Below are 13,076 nucleotides of genomic sequence, written 5' to 3'. Positions count from 1 at the left end.
ATAAGTGAGATGTTCTACATCTTTCAGGGTACTCTCTCTATGGATATACTGAACAAAAAGGGTATCTATCGAGTGGTCTAAGATGTTGGAGAAATGGGATTATCAAGATATTAGTGAAGAAAAAGTGTTATAAGTAGAATACAGGAATAAGCAGTAGTATATAGTTTAGGGACAGAAGCTCATATACGTCTGTGAAGGTTAGATGTTATAAGGAGGCCTTAATTTCACTTAGTTTTGAAAAACATATTAATTTTAGATATCACCAGGAATGGATGGAAAGGTGATATTTACTTGTATTGAAATGAAACAAGAAATGAATCAAAACCTTAAATGCTTTAAAGAGCTCAGAATCCAATAAACATATGTAAGAAAAGTAAAACTGGTGTTTTTGCTAAAAGTACCATAGTGTTGTAATTACCTTATTTCCCCCCCCCCCTCTCTCTCTCTCTCTCTCTCTCTCTCTCTCTCTCTCTCTCTCTCTCTCTGTGTGTGTGTGTGTGTGTGTGTGTGTGTGTGTTTTGTGAATCCACTTCCTTGTGAATTTAAATTTCTTTCCATGAACTTTCGAATGTTGCAGGGTATTGGCTGTTACCTAGTATCAAAAATATTGCCAAGACACACAAGGTTCCTAAGAAGAAGAAACCATATAAATTAGGAAAAACAACTGGTAAGTTCTCGTTATATTACTTTTCAGACTATGCAGACAGAAAGTGCATAAAAAAGGTGAAACATTTTTAAGTGTATTATGCAGTGTGTAATTTGCAAATGTCTTGAATAAAACCAAGTATATAAATATTAATAAGTTTTGTTGAAAAGCATATTTGGAAAGAAAGGCACACGTATACCACTTTTTCTATGTAATTGCCATTACATAATAATTATTTGGTGGAAACTGAATATCTTTGCTGCCAATACCCATGACCGTTACACCCAGCATTCTTCAATTATGTGGTAATTTGAAACATGTTTGGTGCACATGTGTACCTTCAGAATTGTGGAAAGGGAGTCATTTGGTGTTAGATCATGACTAGGGGTTGGATGGTTTAGAATATCTCAACAACTATTGAGGAACTCGGCAGTCTTTCATGCGTGTTACGCAAAAGAGCATAATCCTGCAACAAACTGACCTACTTTGGCAACTATTCTCATCTCTTTCTTTGATTTGCTCATTGAAGCCTTCTGAGGATTTTGCTGACAGATACGTAGAATGTTTGTACTGTATCACTTGCTATTTTAAATTCTGGTGTACAGTTCTCCATCCAGGTTTCAACTACTGTTGCAATAGATTTGAGGAATTCTTCACCCACTCTTAGGCTGACATCAGCAAAAATTTGTGTGGAAGCAGCATGCAATTTTAAATTGTTTTATTTTACAGTTGCCTCACATACAACTTTCAGTGTAACAGGTGTTAAAAAACAAACAATGGAAAATCCGGGATGGAATAATGACAGAATTATGAAAAGGATAGATTGATACTTACCTTACAGTGGAGATATTGAGTTGCTGGGAGGCACAACAAAAAGACTGCTGAACAAGTAAGCTTTCGGCGAAAACGCCTTCTGAATTAGGCAACATACACGTACATTCATGCAAACAACTCAAACACACATATGAACACTGTCTGGCTGATCTCGGAAGCCATAGACAGTGTGTGTGTGTGTGTGTGTGTGTGTGTGTGTGTGTGTGTTGTGTGTGTGTGACGTAATTCAGAAGAATGCCTTTTGGCCAAAAGCTCTTTGTTCAGCAGTCTTTTTGTTGTGTCTGTCTGCACCTCAACATTTCCACTAAATGGTGAGTAGCAATCTGTCCTTTTCATAATATTGTCATTTGTTTTAAAAAATGCTGTTTATTACTGCATTCTTTTCGAGCTACTTGAAATACACTTTGAATTCCTCTGCTATCAGAATCCAAGTACTTCATCTATAAAAATGTGTTACAAATATAGATAAGAAAGATTGTTGGCATGATTCAGAATTATATCAAAACTATCTGTGTTTCTTAATAACACTGTAATGTTGTAGTTGTCGCAAAATATCATCATAAAGTGTAGTTTATTCCATCACAGATTTATTTAAAAAAAAAAAAAAAAAACTGTAAAATGTGGTTCCTGTGTCAGTCTTCTGCAACTGAAAATATTTTTTGACATAAGTATGACTATTATATTAGCTTTATTTCTTTTTTTAGGCACGGTTGTGTTTCCAGTTGATTTCTTTGAACATTGTGAACCAATAAATTCAGTTGAATTTGGAGGTAATGACCTACTACAGATATACAGTGCTCATCAAATAAAACATCGACTCAATACTACAGGTAAGTACTGAAAGCAAAGGTACTAAAATTCTTCAGTGTAAATACATGGTACTTCAACCAATGCTGAAGACTTATCGGATACTATTATTTAGTGTAACAGAGCTGACAATCACTTTAAATATTGGTAAATGAAATTCCTTCAAATTTTGTTTGTTCAACAATATTGGTTGAGGTCTTGTGCATGTGGAAAATCAATCATCTACAGGATGTGGACCTTTATCAAGTTTAATTTTAATAGACTAGTAATTCCTTTTTTAGACATAAACTCAGTGTTAAATAAATTCCTGATAAACAATACTTGAAACAATTTTATTGTGTTGAAAGTGTAGTTGGTAGTGTTTTTCTGTTAGACTTATGAACTAAGACTTATAAAAACAGCTAAATAGGTTCTGAAGAACTTGGGAAGATAAGTTTGATTTCTTCTGAAGTGATACTCCAAGAAGTGTGTGCCTTCCTATGGAATTATAGTGTACATAGTAATTTAGATAATGCTAAGAATACACCAGTGAGCCAAAACATTATGACCCACCTGCTTAATAGCACGTTATCCCACCTGTGTAACCCAATACAGCAGCAGTTGTGCGTGACGTGGATTGAAAAAGTCATTGGTAGTTCTCTGGATGTATGCAGCAGCAGATTTGGATCTTAGCGCACACAATTCCCGTAAATTATGGGCCAGTGGTGTGTGGGTGCTTTGCTGGTACCAGATAGTTTTCCGGATGTGTTGCATCATATTTAGATCATGTAAATTTGGTGACCAAAATATCAGCATGAGATGCCATAATGGTTGAGAAGGACATCAAATGTGAGGGAATGCACATTGTCTGCAATGATGTTTGTGTTGTCCATAGCTGTCATGGTGCTTTTGAGTAATACTACAGGTCCCAGGGAAACTCAGCTGACTGGTTGCTATTGCATAATACTGCCCCCAACAGTTTGTGTCCTTGGTGTGGTGCATGATTTCAGCTGCTGTTTCTGCTGTTTACCTGGATGAAGGCATATCCAGACAAGACCATTGACCTGGTGTAACAAGGAACATGATTCCTCCAACCTGACAACACTTGTCCATTGATCCCCAGTCAAATCTCGATGATTCCATGCTCACTGCAGTTGTAATTGACCGTGGTGTGAGTCCACATGGGAACACGTAGATGCCATCTGCTGTGAAATCACATGTTCAACAATGTGTGGCAAATGTTGTGCCCCAAAAGGCTTGTTCGTACACCAACTTTATGATAAGTGGACAGATCTGTTACGGATCACTGCTTATCCTTTACCCAGTGGCAAGCCTCTGGCCTCCACATTCCGTGATGTGTGGACGTCCAACATATAATCCCTTACTCATGGATTCACAATCCTTCAGTCATATCAAATAGATGGTCATGACAATGGGATGGAACAGCCAAAAAGATTCACTGCTTTCAAGATACTTCTTTCGAGGTGATGGGCTACGAAAATGTGCTGTTTCTCAAAGTAATTTATATCAGTGTATTTCCCCATTTGCAGTCTGTGCAATTGCTAGAATGATTCCCCATTTATCTCTGCTCTATTTATATATTTTGCACACTGGGATGTGCCGACAGTGCCACAAGCCATCATTCAATCTCACATTGGCCAGTGGTCATAGCATTTGGATCATCAGTGTATGTAAGTTATGGTCCTTTAGTAACACAGCAACCATCAGTCTGTTGGAATATTGATGAATGAAATTTCCCAAAATTTTGTTTGGGAAATCATGATAGTTGTGGTCTTGTGCTTGGAGAAATACTAGTTGTGGTCCTCTCTGAGGTCAACAATCAACCTTCAGTGCATTTACTTCTGAAGATTGGGTGATTAACACACTAGAGCAAGGCTAGTTCAAAGCATAGCAGACTGATTTCTACTGATCACAGAGAAATATCAAGAGAAGCAGGATATGACTGGTTCCTTTCATTATTGTGAATGGTGTATGTTCTTGTAGCAGATCATCCTCTTGGTAGAAGGTTGTAAATTATGTGGAAAAATCTCGTGTGTAAATTTGGTCTTGTACTTTTAGGCCAGAGCTTTCTCTGTATCTGAAATCGTGTGTAACACACAATACAATATAGTTCACTTTGCCATCCTACCTCCTGGCTTCTCAAAGTTGCCCATATTTCTACAAAAGAGGCAACATGGTGATGTGTGTACACAGAAAAAGATCTGCGGTTGATGTCAACTTAAACCTGTTACCAGCCACAGAGTTTTTAAAATTAAATAACCCTTCTTTTTCTTTCATCTTTTTTTTGCTCATTATCACACTACAACCATTTTCTGAAAATTTATATGCTTCTGTGTTTTGTGGGAATGGTGATTTTTCTTCTATGTTATTAACTCAAATATGATAGCATCCTTCCTCATTCGTGCCCTGTTCTAGCTTGTGTTTCATTTATAATGACGTCATCGTTGATGGGGTGTTGAAACCTACCTGTAGTTGCTTTCTTCTTCACCCTGTCCATTATCTGTTTTATGATTGTAATCACATAAATAGTTATCATCCATCTTATCATTTCTTTCCTTTTGTTGTGTCCTTGAGACCCACTGGAGATCACCATATGACTAGCGCAAAGTTTTTATAAATGTGCACTGGTGCCCTGGTATTCTCCATATATCTACACTTGCTGTGGAAGAGAACAGAGTAAAGGCTGACTTGTCAAGACAGTAAGGGATTAAACTAAATTTCCTTTAGAGACTTTGAGGACAGGTTCCTTGCACTAAAACAAGGAAAAAGTCTATACATACATGGGCTCTAAAATGTGTACATAAAGAGTTATGAGCACTTATTCAAGGCATGTTTCACAGCAGTAAATATCAGCAAGTGCTCATAGTTCTTGAAGTTTACTTTTTAGAGCCTCCCAAAATATGGAAAGCAAAGAGCTTGCAGTAGGAGAGATGTGTTTCACAGTATAGTAGAAGATGAAAAAGCACTCGTAACCCTTAAGTCTGTAAAGGGGTTGGTTCTCCGGGTTTGGTGCCCGCCATATGTTTACAGAAAGTATGCCACTCGCTACTGCACATTGGATGTTTTGTTTATGTAGTTATCATTACACTGCTTTGTTTCCATGAACACTGCATCCTTTAGGTGGATATTGAACACAGCAACCAGTTTCATAGTAGTATTAGTCTTAATAGAGGTAACAGTAGTCAATGCTAAAGGTGGCACCAAGTGGAAATTAAGAGATACTTTACACTGTAAACAAATCGCTGTGAAGAGTAGAAAATTTGATACACACAGAGGCACTATGTGCATTTCATGATACATTGATAGTGGCTAGAATCTGTACAACAGAGGGATTAACCACATTAGGTTTTTTGTATGTGTTGCAAGCGCTTGATCACATTGTTACAAACTTGTGCGAGAAAAATGATACCCAGAACTTTATTCTTGTGAAAACAAGTACATAAAGGAATAATGTGCTTTACATGCAAGTCTGTCACTATAGTTGTGCGAGAGCTGATCCAAAACAAAAGATGATTTTTTACGAAATGCAAGGACAAGAAATTAGCCACAATCCTGAATGGAAAGAACTGCATAGGCACAGTTCTCTGTTCTATGAGAAGACACATCGATTTTATAACAGAAATTACCAGGACATGGTTTAGGGAGTGAATTGATTACAAGTTGGTGTACTAGTGAAACCAAGTCCCAAGAGAACACAGACATGATTGTAGCTACACACGAGAGTGAGCAAGTTTAGTATTGTAAAAAGTTTGCCTGTTTCAAAGACTGGTACAATGTGTATCCAACACTAGCAAATGTAGCAGTGTTGGTGTGGTAAGATGGATCCGCCTGTCAAAAATAATTCAGATTATGAAGTTTGTTTCAATGACAATTCTTCGCGGTAAGCACAGAAAGAAAATGGTTTTGTTTACTCAACAGATTATGTTCGGCAATGGAGTCATGCAGACCTCATTTAGATACAGTAATGGGACTATGCCTTGTCAGACTGTGAAGATCAGCACTGTAATGAAGTGCTTTTCTGATAACCCCCCTGAAAGAACAGTTTTGGTGTCCTCAATGGGATAGCTTCACAAAAAAAAAGAAAAAGAAAAAAATGTTCATCAGACTGTCTTCAGAAAACAATGTCGAGGTGATTGCTAGTAACTCAAATACAATATGGGATCTCCACCAGTTCTTCAAGACATTGACATGATTTCACTGTTGTCAGAAATTCTAGCAAAGGAGAAAACTCAGTTATTACTGATAGCCACGGACACAGTTTGGCATCTCACATAACTGCTGCAGCAGTCATCAAGCCAGGAATGCTGTTTGGTGAAGTTCATGAACTTCTAAATTTATCAGAAGTCATCAAGCTAACTTCCAATGTTGTTTGGTGGTTCAAATGACATTTACAAAAAAGGCATACCAATCGTCTGTCAAGAATTAAAGAAATGTCAGTTTCTCCTAGCTCACTCTAATGTAAGATTGTTCAGCATTGCACATGAATATGATTTACTGCAGTGGTCCTGCGTAAACCAGAAAATTAGTGCAGAAAACAAATAGTATGTGAAAATATGCAAACACTCCAAAAATGCATCTGTTATAGATATAAATTGTACAGGCTATAGATTGCATACGACATATGGTTTTGCGTCTGAATGAACTAGGTAAGAAATTGTTAGCTAGTTCAGTCCGCAATGAAGTCGCAAAGAAGCACTAAAGAAATGTCCTGTTTTTCAACACAGTCATTCCGCAAAAGTCGGGGAAAAACCAACATGTAATTTGTAAAGAGCAGGGAAAAAAGAAGAAGGGAGGAAGGAAGAAAGAAAGAAAGAAAGAAATAGAAGTTACAATGAAGGACATGTAACTAAATGCACCACAAATAAGGAATTTTTACTTCACATTAGAGTCCAGTCAGCCAGATGTAAACTCAGTGAATTACAGTACTGGACTGAATAAACAAAATGTAGCATACTTTGTATTAATGAAACTTGCTAAATATTTCAGGTATAGACTTGTGTGTTTAGTTAGCTACTCACTTGTCTATAGTTACTGGAGAACAAGCATTGCACATGTGGGATATCAATATAATTATGTTAGAAACAATCTACATGTGAAGTACTCAATTGTAGATATTAGTAATCTGTGTCAAGAAGGTATATTTGTAGTAGTAGTAGTAGTAGTAGTAGTAGTAGTATATCCCCAAAAGCTTGTAAGTGTATCACTCTATCCTACACGATGCTCTCATGAAAGAACTGTCCTAGATAAACTTAATACAGAAATGCTGTTAGTCCCAAAATTCAAAGAGCATAGACTTTTTGTAGCTGCTGACATTAACACAGGCATAAGGGAAAAAGAAAATATGTTTCACTTAATAAATAGAATGAAGTATCTTAAATCTCTACTGCCTGAATGAAAAATGCATAAGACTAGGAGCACACTTAGACAAAATAATTACCAATGGACATAGAGACTATGTAGAATGTAGTGTGGTTAAATTAGATATAGCTAATTATTGAGTACTCTATAAAAATTAGAAAATCAGTTCGTGAATGATAATAAATACAAACGACATTACAATATGATAAGGGAACTAAAACCAGTGTTGTCTGGTCCTGTAATTGGCCACCAAGAGAACTTTTAATGAACACACTTCTATGTTTCTAGCCATTGTTCAGTATATGCTAAATAGAGTCTGACCAACCATCACTAAGAAAAATATTAACAACACTAAACATAGGTCACAAAATACTAAAATATGGTGTACTCAGAGACTGAATAAAATAATAATTCTGCATTTTATACCTAAAGACAGATCTATTAAAAGTGCTGAATTTAGAAAATCTACACAAAACTTGAAAAGTCTACAAAATTGAAGTTAAAATAGCCAAATGTGAAGCAAATAGTGACTACGTTTTAAAATTCAAAAATAGTTGTGATGCATCAAATGAATATTTTGTAAACTGTGGAGACCTCCCCATGTTGCCAAGATTGTTTTGACTGTGCTGCAGAAGTTTTGTTGGGAAGCCCTTACACATCCTCAATACAGTGCCAATCTCTTCCCATTGTCAGTTTGCTTCAGAGGAAAAGGTGCACACCTGGGTACAATCGTGGTTCCATAGGCAACCACTAATATTTTTCCGTGAAGGCATTGACTGTCTCGTCTCACAGTGGGATAAATTTACTAACATTTATGGCGATTACTTTTGAAATAAAGTTATGAAAACTACCCATCTAACATTCAGCATTATTCTTTAACACCACTTTACAAAAGCTTCTGTTCTCGTCTTGTCTGAACAACTTGTAGTTCATATTTCACTTCCGTACAAGGCTATACTCCAGACATATACCTTCCCAATAGTTAAATTTTTATTAGATGTTTCTCTTTTTCAGAAATGCTTTCCTTACTATTGCCAGTCCACATTTTATGTCACATCTGTTTCGACCCTCATCAATTTCAATGTCACCGGCAAACCTCAAAAGTTTTTATTACTTCTCCTTGAACTTTAATTCCTTCAGCAATTCCAAAACAGAGGACTAGTATGGAATTAGTAACTTTATGACAAAAAGCATAGCAAATAAATTAAAATGCCATTGCTTTACCTTGCCAGCAGAATTGTGGCAGATGGTATTTTCCCTGAAGCTCTTAATATCCATGTTTCATTCCAAGTGTTTAAGAAAAGAGAAAGACACCTCCATAGTAACCAGAGACCAACCCCCGTTGTTCTAATTGTATCAAAAATAATTAAAAGCTATATACACAAACATGTATAGGAGTATTTTGAAAACAATATAATACTGAAAGGAAGCCAGTTTACTTCAGGTCAGTCTTGTGGACAATAAAGGGCATAGCAAACCTTTTAGATACCATATATGATGGGATGGTAAAATGTACTTGTGTTATGTTTGTAGACTTAAGCAGAGCATTTGACATGGTGACACATGTGACTATAATAATAAAGTTAGCTTACTATGGCGTAAGAGATAAGTCACTAAGTTTATTTAGAATGTTCGTCTGATGGGCTACAGCAAGTATGTACAAATAATCAAACACAAATATTCGAGATAAAATGTGGAATCTCACAAGGGTTGGTTCTTAGATCCTTTCTCTTCATTGTTTATTTAAATGGTTTCTCAAGTCCTATCCATGTGAGAATGTACTCTAAGCCATTAGGTGAAAATGTACAAAGTGTTCAACATTACAACAGAGATCTAATTGAGATGACTAATTGCTGGTGTCTGGCCAATAAAACAAAAACCGAGCAGTTGAGTCTGAGAATAAGAATGTGAATTACTTGGACTTACGATTGATAGAAGATTGACATGGAATGGACAAGTGAACTTACTTAAGTAGCAATATATCACAAATACTGATTTAGTTACACCTAAATTAAGGAAAAAGGACAGTATGACTATACTACTATATTCTTCTACACACCCTTCCACTCACACCTGCAGTATGGAATACTGTTATGGAGAACTATAACGGAGTTGGCTTACATTTGCCAATTGCAGGGAAAAGCCTATTAGATGTGTTTAGGTTTGCCTCCCAATGACACTGGTAGAATTCAATTCAGGTCACTTAATATAATGACAGTCCCCAACCTTTACACCTATAGTTCTTTCAGCTATGCCAAAGAAAATTTACACAAACTTAGAGTAAGAAATAATGTTCTTTTGCTCAATACAAAAATAGGTGCCCCCCCCCCCCCCCACCAACACACACACACACACACACACACACACACACACACACACACACGTCTGAAATTCTTCAACTAACTACAAAAAATAGTGCACTTGATGCCCTTGCACAAATTTAATTTTTTTTAGAAACTTCGGTCTGAAAGAGCATGAATTATACCCAGTGAATGAATTCTTGGCGAGTACTGTACAAGAATTATGCCTTATCGTGTGTGCGTGTGCGTGTGTGTGTGTGTGTGTGTGTGTGTGTGTGTGTGTGTGTGTGTCTCCACAATGTATGTAATTAACCTTCTGTTAGATTTAAGCACGGAATTGTGCAAAGCGATAGTGTCAACTGTATTTGTGGACAAGGCGTGTTGTGTGAAAAAATACTGAATGGCTGATGATAAACATTCTGACCAATCTAGCTGCTTCATAGCACTTCTGTCAGTAAGTGTAGTTTTTCCTTTCAGTATTGTGTTTTCACATAAACTCTGTGAGTTGTCAAAAGAACTAAATGTAGTAACTTTAGGCAGCCTTGACTGATGTGTGATTGTTGCACAGATGTGCGAACTGCATGCTTGCTGATGTATTGTCTTGGAAATGTATGTAGCCTTACATGACAGTAGGTCAGCACGTCATCACAGTGATTGCAGGCACACTGTAACACAAAATACAGGTTACAGTACAAGGCGAAAAGAAAATGTTCATATTGACTCATCTATCCCTTTCATTCAATGATGATTTTATCTACTACACCATACCAGAGAAATTACAATTGATATTATTGAACATGGCGTTACTGGTCACGCAAACAAGAAATAATATTGCAAGTACTCATAATGCAAAATTCCTCTTTCAGTAACCGTATGTAATTTCACTATTCTAATTTTACAGGTTTGTATGTTGCATCGTCAAAAGCTTCAGGATTCAGTATTGAAGTTACCAACCCTGACCCTGCTACAATGATAATGGGGATAAGAGTTCTGCTTGGTACACAAGATGTGCAGAAAGCTCCAACTTACATTGAGGTACATAATAGTATATAATTTACAATTGTGAGGTGTACTTGAGATTGCTGGATTGTTTTCATGCCAACATGTTCATGCACACACACACACACACACACACACACACACACACACACACACACACAGAGAGAGAGAGAGAGAGAGAGAGAGAGAGACTCTCACACTGTCTGTCTATAAAAATATTTTTTTTCTGTTTTCAGGTATTTGGTAGAACTGTCCAAACAAATCTGACACGTAGCAGATGGTTTGATGTGCCTTTCACTAGAGAAGAAAGTCTCCAGGCAGATAAAAAGTTCACCATCACTTTTGGACCTTCAGCAGATGTGGAACATATATCCATGGTTGACTGCATAAAAATGTAAGTATAGTTCTAATTATGTTTGAGAATAATCACTACTTGACCTTAGAAGAGCAAGAGGTACGTATGTGGGAAAAGGGATGAAATTTGCACCTATTTTTGGCAAAATTCGCATCTATATATATTTTTTGTAAATCATTAGGCGCACACATTTAAAAGGTTGTCACAGTATGTGCCTGAAGACAATACCTTCTTACTTCGAAATTGATTGTTGGCTTTGCAAAAGCTTTAGCAGATTTTCCAAAATGGCCTTTGCTTTCTTCTTTTGGGTGTATTTAACCTTTCAATAAATGATTATTCTAATGAGCAGCAGCGTCATATCACACCAGTGACCTGAATGTGTCTCCAATTTAAGATTTCTCTCGACATTATTTTTCTTTTCCAGCCCAATTCTATAATGACAAAATCTGCAGATTATTAATTTTGACCCCTTTGTTGGCATTAATAGCCATGCTACCCATACTTGACGACATTACAGATAGAAATAAAAAGGCACTTAGCGTAAAAATAGAAATGAAAATAACTCTATTTACATGTTAGGGGAAGAATTTTGGCACAGTCAAAATACAGTGACGCATCTTGTGTTCTGATCACTGTAGTGCAGGGTTTGGATACTATATGTGGGCAGACGCCTGCAAGTATAAACAAACAAGAAATCTGATCTCCACAGGGGGGAGGGGGCTGCAAGGAAACAAGCCCCGCTTCTCTCTCATAGCGCAGCCAACCTACATCCATGTTTTGTGTTTCTATGAAAGCAGAACTGGCACATGATACCAGTAATCACCGATCCATTCTGGTGTTGTGAGGATCATAATGGAAATCTCTGATGAACCAGGATGAGTCTTTTTCACTCATTTCAAAATAAGAAAACAAAACAGCAAGCCAGCAAATGGTTACTTTGCAGTTAGTTGCTTGCTGAAGTTGGCAGAGTGTTTTAAACAAAATAGTTACAGTCTGACCTATTGCAGTATTTGATGCAACAACAGTTCAAAACACCCACCGCCTAAAACTGCCATGTTAAAGGTATCCACATTACTAAAACTTTTGAACTTTGTCTAATAGACAAACATACACATTTCTTTGTTCTAAGATGTTAGGTTCCACAGCTGAGTACCATGTTGCATTAAGTGGCATGTATCTTTGCTGCTCACAGTTGGCATGGCACCAGACACTCGTCATATAAATATGTCGTTACATTTGTGCACTTTTTATTTTGCAAACATGTTCTTTTGCACATTATCTTTCCAAATCGGGCTTTGCTAAATGATAATCAGTAGCAGTAACCATAAATTTGTTTCATTTTTTTATATTTGTAAACAGAAAAGAATGCTGTTTCAAAGTATCTCTGACAAAATAGTACATCTAGATATGGTTTGCAGTGAAATAGCATCTAATTAGGTACTTTCACATTTTTGCGTTTTGATGCAGAATTTGCATCTATATTTGCATTTATCAGAAAATGCAAATTTTTCAGTTTCTATCTATGGGTCACATTTAATGTGGAAGGCCTAGATGCAAGATGTGTCCCACACACCTCGCCACTGATATTTACAGTATTCATCAGTCACACGTGAAGGTAGCTACGTCTTCTACTGACTTTGTTATTACCTTTGTCTGACATGGTATATAGGTATAACTCCCAAACTAACTATCCACCCAAATGAATGGTCACTACAAAATTGTTACTAAGGTCCAGGTAGCCCCCACCTGATTGAAGAGCATAATTATAACGGCTCTA

At 36.7% G+C, this 13,076-nt stretch overlaps 1 protein-coding gene across 1 annotated transcript in view; it reads left to right on the top strand.

Annotated features, from left to right (window-relative positions):
- Positions 1–13,076, top strand: part of LOC126248505 (protein purity of essence) — a 446,891-nt gene that overhangs the window by 228,382 nt on the left and 205,433 nt on the right. Inside the window, 4 exon segments of the mRNA XM_049949542.1 lie at positions 578–667; positions 2,185–2,310; positions 10,847–10,980; positions 11,181–11,338. Of these exon segments, the coding sequence (XP_049805499.1) occupies positions 578–667; positions 2,185–2,310; positions 10,847–10,980; positions 11,181–11,338 (508 nt within the window).

Source organism: Schistocerca nitens, chromosome 3, assembly GCF_023898315.1.
Source record: "Schistocerca nitens isolate TAMUIC-IGC-003100 chromosome 3, iqSchNite1.1, whole genome shotgun sequence".
NCBI lineage: Eukaryota > Metazoa > Arthropoda > Insecta > Orthoptera > Acrididae > Schistocerca > Schistocerca nitens.
Note: the sequence above shows the minus strand (reverse complement) of the source record. Positions and strands in the feature narration are given on the sequence as shown.